The sequence below is a fragment of the Crinia signifera genome, chromosome 9, assembly GCF_055691185.1.
Source record: "Crinia signifera chromosome 9, ASM5569118v1, whole genome shotgun sequence".
In the NCBI taxonomy this organism is placed as follows: domain Eukaryota; kingdom Metazoa; phylum Chordata; class Amphibia; order Anura; family Myobatrachidae; genus Crinia; species Crinia signifera.
Window position 1 is genome coordinate 119270914 of NC_139225.1, and position 19474 is coordinate 119290387.

At 44.5% G+C, this 19474-nt stretch overlaps 1 protein-coding gene across 1 annotated transcript in view; it reads left to right on the plus strand.

Moving 5' to 3' along the window:
* Positions 1-19474, plus strand: part of LOC146035895 (sodium- and chloride-dependent neutral and basic amino acid transporter B(0+)-like) — a 98661-nt gene that overhangs the window by 57677 nt on the left and 21510 nt on the right. The window contains exons 5-8 of the mRNA XM_083159592.1: positions 3014-3134; positions 7717-7849; positions 13293-13433; positions 18405-18633. Coding sequence (XP_083015718.1) covers positions 3014-3134; positions 7717-7849; positions 13293-13433; positions 18405-18633 — 624 coding nt within the window. The remainder of the gene's footprint in view (positions 1-3013; positions 3135-7716; positions 7850-13292; positions 13434-18404; positions 18634-19474) is intronic.

The following is a 19474-nucleotide window of genomic DNA, read 5'->3' on the forward strand; positions in this document are numbered from 1 at the left end:
AAAAGGGGTATACCAATTCCAAACGGCGCCCAGTGAACCCAAAGTCAGTGGGCATAATAAAGTGTGCAGTTGAAAAGGACCATAAACTTATACTTCCATATAATGATGTTCCATCAACAACCAACGTATTCCTCTGAAGGGTATAGTGCTCCAGTACATGTAAAGAGAGAAGGGCTTATAATAGTGAAGCCTATTTTATTACATATACAATGCACAAAAACAATAATAAAATACAGTAAAATCCAGTTAAAATAATGAAACATGGATCCAGGCTTGCAGGGAGTATAGGTACAAATTACCAAGAGGTGGATCAGAACTGGATGTTAATCAGTTCAAAGCGCTCAGTCAAATATTCACCAGTCCGGTCCCGGGTAACAGGTCTGGTGATCAAACACTGCCTCTGGTCATTCCTCACGTCCTGCTCAGTCTGGGATGCTGCCAACAGTACTCCGCCAACGCGTTTCGACCCTTAAACAAGCGGGTCTTTCTCAAGGCTTGGTGGAGTACTGTTGGCAGCATCCCAGACTGAGCAGGACGTGAGGAATGACCAGAGGCAGTGTTTGATCACCAGACCTGTTACCCGGGACCAGACTGGTGAATATTTGACTGAGCGCTTTGAACTGATTAACACCCAGTTCTGATCCACCTCTTGGTAATTTTTACCTATACTCCCTGCAAGCCTGGATCCATGTTTCATTATTTTAACTGGATTTTACTGTATTTTATTATTGTTTTTGTGCATTGTATATGTAATAAAATAGGCTTCACTATTATAAGCCCTTCTCTCTTTACATGTACTGGAGCACTATACCCTTCAGAGGAATACGTTGGTTGTTGATGGAACATCATTATATGGAAGTATAAGTTTATGGTGCTTTTCAACTGCACACTTTATTATACCCACTGACTCTGGGTTCACTGGGCGCCGTTTGGAATTGGTATACCCCTTTTTTCCACTATTGTGTTACCTGAAGGTTTTGGGATTTTTCCTTCCTTACCTACTCCTGTGGCGACCTCTAGCGCAGAACCTTAGAGTTTAACACTTGCATTTGTTTCTACCATCCAGCAAAGATTGTTTAAGATAGAAATAGGGCTTCTCGCTATTAATGTTATTAAGAAAATGTAAGCAGACTCAAAAAGACAATGAGGTGCATTTTGTCAGTCAGAAAAAGGCTAAGATGTGCAAAGGTACTAGCTGAACAAAAAATAGTTGAGGCAGTAGGTAAAGGGGGGGGGGGGGGGATTTCTTAAACTATATACAGTAAGTGGAAAGAGAATACAAAAAAGGAATAATAAGACTTAAGCGAGTATGAAGGTCACGTCAATAGAAGATAAGGTATTAGCAGATAATCTGAATTTTACTAGTTTTTCCTTGCATTTACTACAGAAGGAGAGGGGAAGGGGCCTTAGTAAAGCTGTAAGGACATTCATTAAAATTAGTAAGATACAAGTAAGTTTACAGAGGAGGTTCTAACAGAACTCTTAAAACTGAAAAGAGATAAATCAATTTTGCCAGCTGGGATACATCAAAGGCTACAAGAAGAGCTTTAAGGAGTGCTGATAAAACCATAAAAACAATTATTCAAACAGTCATTATCTACAAGATTAATTCCAGAGGTCTGGAAAGAGCAAATGTAGTCCCACTGCACAAAAGTGGAATCAACCAAGAGACATGTAATCACGATCAGTGAACCTTACATCAGCAGTATGAAAAAAAAAACATACTAAAAGAGTTGTGAAATAGCTTAATTCTAGCAACTTACAGGATCCCCAACAAAATGGATTTAATTATAGATAGTGGCAGATGCTCAATTAGTTTAGAATACCACAGGTGCGTGCAAGTTATATTGTTTCCCCCAGCTAACTGAATGGTATTAGTAACCAATCTTGAACACTACATGATAATAGAATTCAGAGATATTGGTTACATGTATTTGCAGAAATGTATGTGTTAGCCCCCAAGCCATTGTCAATGCTTCTCTGTATATTGGGGGTCCCTAGTGCTATATCTAGGTGCAAGGTGCATTACCCCCAAAAAAACAGCATAAGCTAGAAAGGAGCAGCACACCATTGTATGTACTATAGTGTTGAGAAATTGGTGACAGGAAGCCGAAGCTATATATAGAAAGTGAGAGAGAGAAAATAAAACTTATAATAAGGAAATGTAATTAAAATATAAAAGACATAGTGTTAGTGAGAAAAAAATGCTAAAAGAATGTAAAGGTGTGCCACACCAGAGCCACCCAGCCCAACCAATCCAGGGGCACATTGCAGACTGCTAAAAAAAAAATCAAAAGTGTGGTATTGGATTCTAAGATGGGTGAACAGATAAGATCTTGGTTGCAGGGAATGAAACAGACATTTGTAGTAAATAGAGTGCATTCACAGGTGGGAAATGCTACTGAAGGTCAGTCCCGGGCACCAAAATTACTAGTGGCGGCCCTGAAAGTATGCCTCTTTGCAGATAACACAAAGGTATGCAACAGGGAAGATACAACCGGGGGTAAAACAAATGATTGACGATCCAAGTAGAATAGATAAGTGGGCAACAATGTGTTTAATGCCCAAAAAATAAAAATCACGCTCTTGGTTCTCAAAAACCCATAATCTAAATAGTATCAAGGTACAAAGACCCATAGCGGGCACAAGCTATCACCAGGCATTAATCAGCTATAGACATAGGCTTCATGCACTGGCTATTAAACAGTTTGTGTGGGCCAGTGAATATACAATAACCAGACACAATGTCACTCCCCTTTATAAATAAAGAGATATGTGTGTGGGAGGAGTCTGTTCTGGCAGTGTTCCCCAGTGGTGTTAACTATGTATGAAAGGGGGGGGGGGGGGCAATACTTAAATATGTTAAATATGTTTCAAAATCCAATATGATCAAACTAAATTGCAGTAAATTGTTTTAGAACCATACCTAAGTGCTATGCTTGTTCATAGGCAAATGCTAAAGCTGTACACTGGCAAAATACTAAAAGGTTCATCTCATTTTTGCTTTTTATAGGACAATGCAATGTGACTTTAGAAAATGCTACAACAATAATGAATGTGTCATGGGTGAATGACAACAATCTTACCTGTAATGCTGAAAATAATACAGAACTGCCAAGCAAACAATACTGGGAGTGAGTATGGGGATAATGCATAATTTCTGACATATCTGTCACAGGATTTTCACTGGACCTTGTCCACTAGATTCACTAGATTTCCACTGATCGTAGGAGCAGTAGCGTCTTGTCACAGCAGCTGCCTTCGTTTAAAGAAAAATGTAACTGACAAAGGGGGAGATTCTCTAACAATCTCCGCCCCCCTTCGCCACCCATCGCAATTATAATTGTTAGAACATATGCAATAATTATAGCAAAGGACAGCTCTTGCGTTAAGAGCTGTCCTTTGCGGTGAGAGCCTCCGGGTCCCAGCAGGTCCCGGCGGCTCCCCCCTCCCTGCCACACCCGGCGCTGCTGCCGCTGCGCCGGGCTCTCCTCCTCCCTGCACCTGGAAGAGGATCAGTGCAGGGAGAAGGTCACAGGTCCGGGCAGCGCAGCTCTGTGCTGCCTGGACACAGGTGAGGGGGGAGGGGGCGATGTGGGGCGGCGGGGGTCCGTGCGGGACGGCGGGGGGTCATTGCGGGGCGGCGGGGGTCCGTGCGGGACGGCGGGGGGTCATTGCAGGGCGGCGGTGGGATGCGGTAGAAGCCCATTGGCTTCTATGGGGCCTTCGCCAGATTTTTCTGGCGTTGCCCCCTGCCGCGGTAATCCGTCGGGGGGATGCTTACAGCATCCCAAAATGCGGTAAAAACACCGATAACGGGGTTTTTACCACATTTTTAGCTTAGAGAATCTCCCCCATTGACCGGTGAATTTCATGAAAAAATATTGAGGACAATTTGGAAATGAATTGATTGAGGGGGAATGTAACTGCCGGTATCCGGACTCATGATAGATTGACTCTAGGTCGACAGTCATAACATCAACCACTATTACTTGACAGTCCAAAGGTCAACAGGGTCCAAAGGTCGACAGTCAAAAGGTCGACAGGGTCCAAAGGTCGACAATGAAAAGGTCGACAGGGTCAAAAGGTTGACAGTCCAGAGGTCAACAGGGTCCAAAGGCTGACAGCCAAAAGGTCGACAAGATCAAAAGGTCGACGTGGTCAAAAGGTTGACATGGAAATGGTCAACATGCATTGTTTAACAAAATCTACCATACACTACGGCGTGAAGGGAGAATATAACAGTGTGCCGAGCGCAGCGAGCACCAGGCCCTGATGTATGGCGAGTGTTGGTTATGGTGCTAGGGCATGATATGCTCAACCATACCCACTTAGACAGTGTCCATGTCGACATAGACACAAAAAACATAAAAACTCATGTCGACCTTTTAACCATGTGAACCTTTTGGCTGTCGACCTTTGGACCCTGTCGACCTTTTGACCGTCGACTTTTTCAGTGTTGACCTTTGGCCCTTGTCGACCTTTTCCCTGTCGACCTTTGAACCCTGTCGAACTTTTGACCCATTTTGACTAATTTTGACTGTTGACCATATGACTGTAGACCGGGACACTGTACTGCCACATATGACTCATCTGTCACAGGAAGTTCTTATCTCCTGCTGCCCTGCAGGGTACCACCAATACATTTGCAAGGACAGTGATTTTCTGCAGTCCCTATGACTGGTATCTGGGCACAGCAATCCCTAATGTCTACTCTCAGCAACAGAGGTGAATTTAGACCTCATTGTTAAAGCGCAACGGAATCTGCTGAAACTGTAGAAACTGTAAATAAATAAATAAATTGGACCCTAGGCAAGACCTCATGCGGCCTTCCTTAAACAATCCATAGTACTATATTTTTGCTGCTGATTGCAGCCGGGATCGATAGATTACTTCGGCACGTGCCCAGTCTACCGATAAATGCTCAGCTGCTTGAACATCACCCTTGCTAACAAATATGAATCAGACTCTAGGTCTTTTGGAAGTAGACTAAAAGTAAACTGCCCACATACAGAGGATGAAACCATTTTGTGTCCGAATATGTTTTATCCTATCAAAGAACATCAAAGAGACTTTGGGAGTGTGGGCAGGTCCGTATGATGTTATGGCATCATGCGTCATTCCTGCAATGCTCCTCTGGGAATGTTTGGGATGGCCAGGAAATCTGGCCATAAGAGTTGCAGTAAGAGTCATGGGGTGGAGAGGGCGGGAAAGTGAGCAAAACCAATATCAGTAATAAATCAATGTCTGAATGACCGTTGGTTTTCCAGCATTGGGAGCAAATGGTTGATTTTCATATGCTCCTATCCATTATATATCTACTAGGGTGTACCCAGTTTAAGGTACAATAATGCTATATTACCTGCTAATGAGCAAACTTAGGATCCTTTAAGTAAATTCAGGTAGGCGCAAATTTTACACAGCTGGTTATTTCCCTCTGTGACAAGACTGTTCTTTGGGGTGCACTTGAGAGCTTTGTTCAAGGTTTCTTTAATCCATAGAAAAAGTATACATATGGTATGTGTGACAATAAATAGATTGTAAGGGGGAAATTGACTAAGATGGGAGTTCTATTTCACATGGAATGTTGCTATGGCATACCTCCCAACTGCAATAACGGAACAATATTGATGGCGCTTGACTCCGTAGTGTGGTTGTGGCATCAAACGAAAATGTATGTGGTCGTTGATTGTCATAAAAATAAACATAAACAAAAGCTTGTGTGAGTTGTATGAAATGTCAATAAATGAGGTATGGGTGAGGAAAAAAATATGTGGGATTGGTAGCGTACCAAACTCACATATATCTGAACGGAATCCTGTGAATCAAGGTTTCTTTATAGGGGTCCACCTCTTATGTCGGGGGTGAAGAAAATATCAACAAGTGGCGTACCGTACTTACAACAGCTAAAGTGTGTGTATTCCTATCAAGGTTTCTTTATATATGGTCACTTGTTCATATCCCCTTTCTCAGGAATCCATATAACATTTTTGTACCTTAAGAAAGAAGAGAATAATCCCACATCAACACTTGATTAATGATTTTTACGTATTAAAAGAGCAGGGGGAACCTTTATATTGTACCCAACTCACAGAAAAGTATGAAACACCGTGCATGTAAAGGTATCTTTAATGATAACACCCGATATGGACTGGGCTGGTCTAAGATGTGCGTACCATACTTACAGTACGTGTTGCTGGAGGACGCCTATAGCGGTTTCTTTATCTGCTGGACCCTTTAAGTATCTCCAATATGTTTTGCTCATGTGAAGGAGTAATAGATAAAAGATAGATTCAAGGCCCTTGAAAAAGACAGCAGCAGCTGTTGAAACGCGCCGGTGACAGAGTGACTGATTTCTTTTATTTCACAGGAGGACGGCCTAATCCATCTAAGGCCAGTATTTGTTTTTTGTCTCTTGTTTTTAAAATACTTTTGATTTTTTGTTTTTATTTATATTATTAAAATACATTTTTTTATACTCAGACGGCCCCTATCCCTTTATCTATTAATCCTTCGCATGAGCAAAACGTATTGGAGATAGGGTCCAGCAGATAAAGAAACCACTATAGGCGTCCTCCAGCAAGACGTACTGTAAGTACGGTATGCACATCTTAGACAGCCCAGTCCATATCGGGTGTTATCATTAAAGATACCTTTACATGCACTGTGTTTCATACTTTTCTGTGAGTTGGGCACGATATAAAGGTTCCCCCTGCTCTTTTAATACGTAACAATTGTTAATCCAGTGTTGATGTGGGATTATTCTCTTCTTTCTTCCTTCCGGTACAAAAATGTTATATGGATTCATGAGAGGGGATATGAACAAGTGACCACATATAAAGAAACCGTGATAGGAATACACACAATTTAGCTGTTGTAAGTACGGTACGCCACTTGTTGATATTTTCTTCACCCCCGACACAAGAGGTGGACCCGTATAAAGAAACCTTGATGCACGGGATTCCATTCACATATATGTGAGTTTGGTACGCTACCAATCCCATGTATTTTTTCCTCACCCATACCTCATTTATTGGCATTTCATACAACTCACACAAGCTTTTGTTTATGTTTATTTTTATGAAAATCAACCACCACATCAACCACCACATCAGTTAGGAGTCCCCTCCTGTCTCCTGTTCATGCCCCACAGCTGCGAAAAGGGAAGATGGCCTTGCGTGAGCAACGCAAGTATAGGCCCGCCCCCTTTAGCTAGGCCAGCCTCTGGCTGCCTCAAAGTTGGGAGGTATGCTATGGCCAACCAATCAGATACCATCTATTATGTTCTAGAAGGTACTAAATAAATAAGAAGTAGATTCAAATTGGGTGCCCACAGCAACATCCCATGTTAACTCTCATCTTAGTAAATCCCCCCCTAAGATACAACCCAACAACAAATGTGGCTTAAGCTGCTATAAGTCCTTGGCAGCAGAGGGGAGTGTAGAAACCGCAGGGTATGCCATTAATAGCCATGCCTGTAATGCTTTTGAAAAAACACTTACAGTATAAACATGAATAGGTGGGAAGTGACAGAATTGTGGCCAATGTTCTCTTATTACAAAATGTCTAGACACATTCTTGGTCTATCACTGCATTTAATATCAGCACATAGGATTCTTTATGTATGTAAGTGTTCAAAGTATCCTGTGTCTTGGAGGACAGGTAATCCAGTGAGTGTTTGATGTCACAATCATCTAATTGTTTTCATACTTTCAGAAAAGTGGCTCTGAGGCAATCAAGTGGCCTTAATGAGACGGGTCAGGTGGTCTGGTACCTCGCCCTCTGCCTGCTGCTGGCATGGATTATAACTGTAGTTTCATTATTTAAAGGAATAAAATCCTCCGGAAAGGTAAAATGAATTTTCATGAGCTATACAAGCTGATATGTGGCTATGTGTAACATATATTTCTATGTGATCCTCTATGCTTTTTTGTCTTTTAAACAAAATTAATTAATACAATCATGACATTTTTAAAATTCAACTTGTATAATGAAGATGACTAAGTAAAAGTTTCCTGGTGCAAAAACCCACTGCCCATCTAGAAGCACCACGCAGACAGGGGCGGATTGGACCACCGGGAAACCGGGCCATTTCCCGGTGGGCCGGCCCCTAATAGTCACTAAAAGGCCGCTCACCCCATTGGCGGGGCCGCAGACCGCCATCTCTGCGGTTAACGGGCGGCCGTGGCCGCAGCACTGTGCCCCAAACAAATATGGCTGCGGGCAGCCTCGGCTATTACAGAAATAAAAATGGCCGCGGGAGTGCTGGTGCGCATGTGCGACCGCACGCAGCTGCTCCCGCGGTTCTGTGTGTGGCAAGCACTCACTGTGAGGATGGTTGCGCAGGGAGGCTCTCTCCCTGCTGTACATCCCCGGCCGCTTCTGTCCTCAGACTCTGTAGCTGCCGGCTGCCAGTACACTGTCACACTACATTAGAGGCAGCAGCGCCGGCAGCACAGAGCTCTCTCCCTGACTTCCAACCCACTTTCATGTGTCATCAGTCATGACAGCAGGGACTGGAAAGGGGGCGGAGCAACACGGAGTTGAGGGGCGGGGCTACACGAGTGGAAGGGGGCGGAGCTACACGGGAGCACACATCTAATGAAAGGAAGAAGTAGATGAAGTGCCAGCCAGCTTGATTTTAAGGTAACTAAAGTGTGAGAGAGAGGTTCATACTGTGAGGCATATGTATAATGGACATCACGGTGTGGGGCATATGTATAATAGACATCACGGTGTGGGCATATGTATAATGGGCATCAGGGTGTGCGGCATATGTATAATGGGCATCACGGTGTGGGCATATGTATAATGGGCATCACGGTGTGGGGCATATGTATAATGGACATCACGGTGTGGGCATATGTATAATGGGCATCAGGGTGTGCGGCATATGTATAATGGACATCACGGTGTGGGCATATGTATAATGGGCATCACGGTGTGCGTCATATGTATAATGGACATCACGGTGTGGGGCATATGTATAATGGACATCACGGTGTGGGCATATGTATAATGGGCATCAGGGTGTGCGGCATATGTATAATGGACATCACGGTGTGGGCATATGTATAATGGGCATCAGGGTGTGCGGCATATGTATAATGGGCATCACGGTGTGGGCATATGTATAATGGGCATCAGGGTGTGCGGCATATGTATAATGGGCATCACGGCGTGTGGCATATGTATAATGGGCATCACGGCGTGTGGCATATGTATAATGGAGCATCACGGAGTGGCATATGTATAATGGGCATCACAGTGTGTGGCATATGTATAATGGAGCATCACGGTGTGTGGCATATGTATAATGGGCATCACGGTGTGTGGCATAAGTATATTGGGCATCACGGTGTGTGGCATATGTATAATGGACATCTCTGTGTGGGGCATATGTATAATGGACATCACGGTGTGGGGCATATGTATAATGGACATCAGGGTGTGCGGCATATGTATAATGGGCATCACGGCGTGTGGCATATGTATAATGGAGCATCACGGTGTGGCATATGTATAATGGGCATCACAATGTGCGGCATATGTATAATGGGCATCACGGCGTGTGGCATATGTATAATGGAGTATCACGGTGTGTGGCATATGTATAATGGACATCACGGTGTGAGGCATATGTATAATGGGCATCATGTGTGTGTGGCATATGTATAATGGGCATCACGGTGTGCGGCACAAGTATAATGGGCATCACGGTGTGCGGCATATGTATAATGGCATCAGGGTGTGCGGCATATGTATAATGGGCATCACGGTGTGCGACATATGTATAATGGCATCAGGGTGTGCGGCATATGTATAATGGCATCAGGGTGTGCGGCATATGTATAATGGCATCACGGTATGTGGCATATGTATAATGGAGTATCACGGTGTGTGGCATATGTATAATGGGCATCACGGTGTGCGGCACAAGTATAATGGGCATCACGGTGTGCGGCATATGTATAATGGCATCAGGGTGTGCGGCATATGTGTAATGGGCATCACGGTGTGAGGCATATGTGTAATGGGCATCACGGTGTGTGGCATATGTATAATGGGCATCACGGTGTGTGGCATATGTATAATGGGCATCACGGTGTGAGGCATATGTATAATGGCATCATGGTGTGTGGCATATGTATAATGGGCATCACGGTGTGCGGCATATGTATAATGGCATCAGGGTGTGCGGCATATGTATAATGGGCATCACGGTGTGAGGCATATGTATAATGGGCATCACGGGGTGAGGCATATGTATAATGGGCATCACGGTGTGCGGCATATGTATAATGGGCATCACGGTGTGCGGCATATGTATAATGGGCATCACGGTGTGCGGCATATGTATAATGGCATCAGGGTGTGCGGCATATGTATAATGGCATCAGGGTGTGCGGCATATCTATAATGGGCATCAGGGTGTGCGGCATATGTATAATGGGCATCACGGTGTGCGGCATATGTATAATGGCATCAGGATGTGTGGCATATGTATAATGGGCATCACGGTGTATGGCATATCTATAATGGGCATCACTGTCTCCTCCACCACTTTGTGACTCCCCTCCCTGCATCCCCTGCCACTCTGCATCCCCCCTCCTACCCTGCATCCTGTGCCACCATGCCCCCTCACACTCTGCGTCCTGTGCCACCCTGTGTAAGTCCTCACTCCCTTCGTTCTCAGCCACTCTGCATCTCCCCTCCCAGCATTCTACGGCACCCTCCATCCCCCCCTCCCTCCCTGCATCCTCTTCCACCCTGCCACTCTACTGTGTTGGGAGACCCCCTGTCACCCCCCCCGTCCCCCCCATCTCTATCTCCCCAGCCCCACAGGCTGTAGAATAAACGCTGTACGCATGCGCCTATTCTGCAGCCTGAGGGGCTGGGGACATAGCCAGCAGCTAAGAGAGCCACTAGCCATGCCCTCACAGCAGCAAAAATTGGGCGTGGCCTTGTTGGAATAGGCCACACCCCCATATTGATAGGCCACACCCCCCCCTCTTAGGGCTGCTTCAAGATTTTTCCCGGGCTGGTTTTAATTCCCAATCCGCCCCTGCACGCAGAACATATGCCCAAGACACCGATGGCGCAAAGAAACTCACCACTGCCAACATCACAGCCTCATGATGCTCCATCGCACATCAACACAATGTGGGGAGAATGTATCAAACCTTGTAAAGAGTGGAGAAGTTGCCCATAACAACCAACCAATTATAGCTAGAATATAGCTAGGCATGTCCAACCTGCGGCCCTCCAGCTGTTGTTATACTACACATCCCAGCATGCCTTGCAATAGTTTTAGCATTCCCTAATAGCAATATTATGGCAAGGCATGCTGGGATGTGTAGTTTCACAGCAGCTGGAGGGCCGCAGGTTGGACATGCCTGCTTTACAGAGTTAGCTATAACTTCCGCTGTGTTTGTAGGAGCTTACTTTAGAACACAAAACTATAATACCCATTTTGCACCTACAAGCCGGGTCGCACCCAGGAATTTGTACCCGGCTCCAACCCAACCTGGTTTGTGACCCCTTTTAGACTGGCGTCCCGCCCCTTGACATTACCAGAGGCGGGTCCTGAGCCAGCACTGAGAGAGGAGAGCATCTCCCTGCGCCCGCTATTGCATTGCAGTGAACGGGTCCAAGGTCGCAACGACCCGGGTTATCCGTATATACTGCATAGTGATCCGGGTAAAACCGTGTTCAACCCTGCTTGTTACCCGGATTGAAATGCCAACTGCAACCCCTTTTACACCGCCTGCAAACCTGGGTTTTTGTGCGCTCCCATGCATTTAGGCTATATTAAAAGGAGTATCAGTCTTTAGATTTTAAAGTGGAGTACTATGCAGACTCCATGTTTCTACTAATCCAGGGAAGCTTCATTCCCTGTACTAAGATGGCTACCAAAGCTACTACTGAGCATGTGCTGAGCCATTTTAGGACCATGTTAAAATACTACAGTGGATGACTTGAAACTCCAATGAAACCTTCAAATATCTGCAATATAACAGCTGACCCAGCATTTTGTACTACTATCCAGTAACCACATACAGGACACAGGACCTTCTAGATTTCGCTGGTTTGAAGAAATGGACAAGGATAGAAATAATTACAAAAATTCAATGTGAGAGTTCTCTAACTAAATCAAGTTTACATATCTGTCAACATTATGGATAGCAAAATTAGGACATAGTAAGCCCCTCACCCAATCCACTTAAGTTCCATCTAGGTCTATACAAACCTGACCTGTCACAAAAAAAGAGCAAAGTAGAACATAAGGTCTCCCATAATTCATCTGGGGGTGGAGCTTTTAGCCATGCAGCTCCGATTTAATGGAACTCACTTCCCCGCACAGTTCGAGAGGCCCCCACTTTACAATGCTTCAAAAAAAACGACTCAAGACTTTCCTGTTTACTCAAGCATTTCCTTAATTCCCTTAAGTATTGTTTCTGAAAAGATTTTCCGTACTTCATAGTTGCTGTACTGTATCACATTAATTCTATCTGTTAAAGGCTTTGAGTCCTATTGGAGAAAGAGTGCTATATAAATATTATTATTATTATTATTATCATTATCCCGTATTCGGAGATCTCTTATCCAAAATATTCCCCAAAAAGTGGGTATTTTTAGAATATTTCGGTTAATTATTATTATTTTTCCAAGTCCCCGATGTCCACGGTGGCCTTCAGGATCTTCTTCAGCAACATGACATACTATTGAACAATAATGTAGTGGGGCCTACACACGGGGAGATCCTGAAGCATTCTGAGCGATGCTAAATCGCCCAGGGCACTTCAGCAAGATCGCTCAGCAATGTGTCAGCGTTGTGTTCTGAATGATCTGTCAGGGCCAGTGTTCTCGAGGGAGAACTCTGGCCCTGACAGATTAATATCCAGCATGTAGGGCCACGCATCGCTATGGCCCCTACACAAGTAGCAAAGTAGGGGCCCCTCCAGCAAACCCGGGCCCAGATAATTAGTACCCGCTCCCCTCTCCCTCTCGGCAGCCCTGGTTACAAAGCACTGGACTAAGGGCACATGAATGGAATGAAAAACATGTTCCCATGGAATAGTTAACACATGTTTAATCCTTTGGAATTGGCACATCAGTCTCTCACTTTTGCTCCACAGTAGAACATTATCTTGAACGATTGTTCTATCCAATCCGCACATAGCTGCATATTACACAATTGTTGTTTATTTCAGCTGGAGATTTCCAAATAGTCTTGTGTTGTGTAATCAGGAAGGATTAGTAGCTGTTGTTTCTCTGTCCCATATATACAGGTGGTGTACTTCACAGCCTTGTTCCCATATGCTGTCCTAATTATCCTCCTTGTCAGAGGGGCTACATTGGATGGAGCAAGAGATGGAATTGAGTATTATATTGGTCAGCAGTCTGACATTAGCAAGCTCCATGATGGGGAAGTGAGTATCTTGCAAAAATACGATGAAAACATTTATATTGACACAGTAAGATTAAAGGATAAGTTAAAATCAAAGTTATGCAGCCCACACACGCACCGATCCCGGCGTGCGTTGTGGGCTTAACTAGCTCACATAGCATCGCATTGTATGCCTTGTGCATACGATGTGCATGCGATGCGATGCTGTGCTAGAAAAAGCTTGTACAAAAAGTATGTGCAGCACATACTTTTTGTACTGTACGATGAGGTGCCGCGGGAGAGCGCACCCTATCGTACAGCATCGCACTGCCCGCATCGGTGCGTGTGTGGCCTACATTACTCAATTTCTCTTTAGTTTAAGTATCAAGTCTTATTTATACATTGCATTTGATTTTGCCTGCCTAAGACGGGTGACACAAAATCCCTGATAAGCCGTGGCACGTGTCAGTTTATCGGGGCAAATTTAATAATCCGTGGCCGGACAATTACCCGCTGTGATTTGCTGCAAGTAATTGAATACCCCCTTAAAGCTGGAAACACACCCGGCCAATCTGCCAAGCTAAATAACGGCGGGTAAGTGTGTACACATATACCAATCATGTGTCCGGTGAGTCATGCCAAAAAACGTGACTGTCCCATGAAAATCAGGACAGGACGGCGGTTTTGCAGCATACGATGCAGCAAGAACTAGGGCACCACTTTGTTCTGTCTAAGAGCAGAGGTTCAGCACGTTGTATTGCTGTCTACTGTGTTTCTATATAAAATCCAGGGAGAGTGGCAGATGTGTCACAGCTGGGTGGGCATTTAAATGTGCCTGCCCAGTTGAGATGTCATTCACCTGCGGCCCCTGCAATGACTGTCCAGGTTCACACAGCCAGATCGGGCCATATATGGGCCACAGGCTATGCTGCAGACATGATTTCTGTCAATGACATCTTTCATAGGCATATCGGGTGGCAGTGGCGTCGGGGGGGGGTGGGGGTGGGGGGGGTGGGCAGGTACTTTTTACCCCAGCCTGGGTCCCCCTCCACCATCCCCCCTTTGCAAGGAGCTGGGCAGTGGTGTTGAGTTTTAGGAATCATATATTTATCTTATCCCAATAATAGTTATTGAGATTGAAATATTATATACTAGCTGACCCGCCCGGCGTTGCCCGGGAAACCCTTGGGGTTTCTTTACTTCCAAAATTGCTGAAAAATGTCATCTTACAATATGCAGTGCCATAGACCTAAGATTGTAATTTGTTATAGATTCCACCATAATGTTAGAATGTGTTTGCATTGATACTCAATGACGGCAATGAAATCAGGTGTGGTGTTGTTGTTTGAAACACAACGCTCCTGAGTTGATAACTTGTATGTGTTGATGAATTCCACATCCACTCCTGAGATTTAGCACCTACTGTATAACATATCCTCCAACATCTGAGGGTCAGAAATCGGTACAAAATCAGAAAGGGCCACACCTCCATTTCTATACATTCAAATTGTACAGTTTCTAGGGTGTGTAATTACAGGCACTGAGTGCAAAGGGACCGGGGTGGGCGTTACTTACCCCGCCATAATTAATTAAAAATTCACTGCTCCCTGCCACTGCCACTCCCCTCACCGAACCTGCCTGCAGCAGTCTCTGAGGTCTGGGGATCTGTAAAGCACATGCACCGGGCATCTCTACCAAACAGTGGGGCAGCCCCTGAGTGTGGGAGCAGGTCCACGGGCCTGGCCACATGATGTCATGACGCGACGCACGCTACCCGCACCACTGTAATGCCCCACTGAGAATGGGTGCAATGGGCCAAATTCTTCCCTACACCCGCCGAGCCAATCCACTGATCCAGCCATCACAATCATCAATGGGTGCATTGATAAGGTTTGAGTGTAAGAAGTTGAAGAATAAGACTGAGAAAAAGAATTGCCATGTTACAAAGTGTACAATTTACTCAATAAATCGTGAAAAAAATGCAAGTGTACATAGAAGTACAATCAAGAAATGAAAGTAGGATTAAAAAATAAGTTCTGATTCAAACTGATAATTGTTTGGATGGGGTGGGTTGGGAAACAAATCTATAGGTGGGGGTATGGATATTGTGGGCATAATTGGTGTTTGTTACACCTACATGGGGCCCTCAATTGATGGGATTTTCACTACAGTATCATGGTCACATTGTCACCATAGGGGGATTCCCAATTGGGGTCCAGGTGGTCTTTTAGGGACCCTTTACAATCCTGTATGTCTCTTCTCCTTGAGCTTACGGTCTCCCTTAATGATAGTCAATCACTGAGGGAGACCATAGGCTCCAGGAGAAGAGACCAAAGGAATTGTAAAGGGGTCCCTAAAAGACCACCTGAACCCCAATTGAAATTCCCCCTACGGTGACACTGTAGTGAAAATTTCTCATCATCTGGGTACCCCATGTAGGTGTACCAAACACCAATTATGCCGACAATATCCATACCCCCTCCACCTATAGATTTGTTTCGCAACCCACCGCCATCCAAACAATTATCAGTTTGAATCATAATTTATTTTTTAATCCTACTTTCATTCTTGATTGTACTTCTATGTGCACATATTTTTTTCACGATTTATTGAGTAAATTGTACACTATAACATGACAAATCTTCATCTTAGTCTTATTCTTCAACTTCTTACACTCATAACATTCAAACAAATGCATGCAGCGCTCATGCCCATCAACCAAACATTATCTATGAACCAAAAGAGTCTGGGAAACCCTTAAGGCAGAGCAGTGCCTGATATCAAACTGACTAACAGGGTGAGTGCAGTGTACCCACTTTGTATTGATTAATGGGTGCATTGGCCAGGACAAAGATTTCTCAGTGCAACTGGAGGACTGGAGAGACGGATATGGGGAACAAAGTAGAAATGGTACATTAGGTACAGTTTTTATTTGCCGGTACAGACTGTTAAATAAACGGCAAATTATTTTTTATGTGTTCTGTGTGTTTGTGTGTGTTGTACTGTTTTTGTGTGTGTGTGTTGTAATGTATGTGGTTTTATGTGTTATATTGTATGTATCAGTCCAATGCGTAAGTGTGTGAAGTGTGCTATGTATATACAGTATGTGTGTGTTGTGTCTTTGTGTATCTGTGCAAAGTTTAAATGTGTGTTTTGTGTGTGTTGTACTGTTTTTTGGGTGTGTGTGGTGAATGTGGGTGTGTGTTGTGCTGTTAGAGGTATGTTATGTGTGTGTATCTGTGCAATGTTTAAGTGTGTATTCTGTGTATTGTACTGTTTTTGGGTGTGCGTTGTAGTGAATGTTGGTGTGTGTTGTACTGTGAGTTGTGTGTTATGTGTTTGTGTGTTGTGTTGTGTGTATATCTGCCGAATGTGTAAGTTTGTGAGGTGCGCTACGTATATATGTGTGTGTAGTGTGCTGTGCATATCCTGGCAATGTTTAAGTGTGTGTGTTCTCAGAGGCGTAGCTTGGTTTGGGGCGCCCCCCCGTCGTTAATGGGGGGCGCCCCCCCCTCCCCGCCGGCCCCCCCACCCCCACCGTTAATGGGGGGGCGGCTCCCCCCCTCCCCACCCCGGCCGCCGGTGCCACCCCCCCCACCCCCATCGCCGCAGGCTTACCTGTCTGCGCGTCCCGGCTCCCCTCCTGGCTTCAATTAATAATTCTATGCAGACGGACCACGAGAGAGAACTGTCTGCTTTATGGGGCGGCCATTTTATCGTGGTCCGTCTCCATAGAATTGATTGAAGCCAGGAGTTGTGTGTTTGTTGTACTGTTTTTGGGTGTGTGTTGTAGTGTGTATGGATTTGTATTGTACTGCATGCGGTGTGTTTCCACCGATTTCAGCCCCTATCTCCCCCGTGTGTACACAGCTTAAGTGTGTGAGGTGCTCTACGTATAAATGTGTGTGTTGTGTGCTATGTGTGCGTATGTGGTGGTCTGTGTGTGTGTGTGTGTGTGTGTGTGTGTGTGCGTGCGTGTACGTGTGTGTGTGTTATGTGTGGTCTATGTATATCCTCAATTATTTCCTAATTGTTTAAACTTAAAGCCTTCACCATAATGTTAGAATGTGTCATTCATACTCAATGACAGCAATGAAATCAGGTGTGGAGTTGTTCCTTCGTCCACGGTTTCCCAGATCGTCGATCTTTTCCCCAGATCATCAATGAAGGAAAATTAAAACTTGGTGTTTTTTAAAATTCTAAGTAAAATTTCCAAAAAACGGCTTCGAGGTGCACACCACCGGGTCCAGAGGTATCTTGTTGCCAAATTTGGTGTCTCTGAGTGCCACGGTGTGTCCGCAATGCGATGGACACGCACACACACACACGCACACAGACTCTTCAACTTATTATATAGAAAATATATTTATTATATCTGGTATTGATATAATAACATATATATTTGACATCTGCAATTATATTCTAATAGACTTTACAATACACTATGCAGAGTACTTGTCATCATTTGATTCCTCAAATATATAAGAGTTCAAGACTTGTAATTTTATATATGGCAACAGTGGGTAGAGAGAGGACAGGCAGCCGCTGCAGTACAGCCACTCTCCACAGCTCAGCACACGCGTTCAGTGCTGTATGCTGAGCTGGGGAGAGACAGCTGTAGCGGCAGCCTGTCCTCTCTCTCTCCCGCACCCCACACAAATTTCACCCTTTTCTGGCCCGGTTGCCCCACCCAGGATGACCTGTCGTGCCCCTGAACGGGGGTACACACTTGCTGACGGTCTCCAGATATAGCAGCTATTTGGTTAAGCGCCCGATATATCAGTGTGTTACCAGCTTTAGGGTGAGAATTATCAAGGCTTTAAAATAGATAAAGTTGAGATAAAATATCAACCAATCAGCTCCTATCTATCATTTTTCAAACAATGCCTATACAATGATAGTTACAAGCTGATTGGTTGGTACTGTATCTCTCTCCACTTTAACATTCTCTAAGCCCTTATACATTTCTCTTAATTGATTCCTGCCAATATAATGATAATTCTTCCTCTTGCAGGTCTGGAGAGATGCTGCTACCCAAATATTCTTTTCCCTTTCCACCGCTTGGGGAGGGCTGATCGCCCTCTCATCATACAACAAATTCCACAACAATTGTTATTCGGATGCAATTGTGGTTTGTTTCATAAATTGCATGACCAGCGTCCTTGCAGGATTTGCCATCTTCTCCATCCTTGGGCACATGGCACTTGTGTCAAAGAAGAAGGTTTCCCAAGTAGTGGATGAAGGTAACACATTATCATTATGATTCGCAGGGGTTCCTGAAGCTATAAGAAACTGGCACCCGTTTCCTAAAATAGTTACCCTTTAGGAAAATCTGCTTTCAATGACATATTCTTATAATGCACTCCCAATAGCAGAGGTGTTTCGGAACACTGCTGTACCTGATCATCTTGTATAGCATCAGTACCATGTGGTTTTCACAGAAGCTATGAGAGATGTCTGATGAGTAGAATAGTGATTGGATGTTTTACTCCTTTAATCTGCCACTAAAATAGACCGATCCTCAGACCTAACCTATGTCTGACACAGGTCTCTAGCTGCGTTTTCACGTTACAGTATGTGTCTGCCTGTTACCAGCTTCTTCCACTAGAGCTGATATAACTATTTAATACCTCCAGACAGTGGCGTAAGTTTGTCCCAGTTGCCCGGAGACAAGATAAATATTGGTGTCCCCAATAGCTCAATCAGCAAGGTGGTCATGGGTTCTAAGACAGGGTGACACTTGCAAAAATTATGTTAGAACATCCACAGAAGGGGATACGGTCATTAGGTCGACAGCATTATGTCGACATGCTGAAAGGTGGACAGGTCATTAGGTTGGCACAAGCATTAGGTCGACATGGGCAAGGTCTACAGTCAAAAGGTCAACATGGGTTTTTTCACTGTTTTGAGCCGACATGTGCCGACAGGCGGTATTTTATGCCCTATCATTCACTACGTGGTGGGAGAATAAAATAGTGTGCCGAGTGTAGTGAGGCACCGTGCCCGAAGCATGGCGAGCGCAGCGAGCCATGTAAGTGGACACGGTGCACATTATCCTGTGTCCATGTCGACTGTGTCCACATT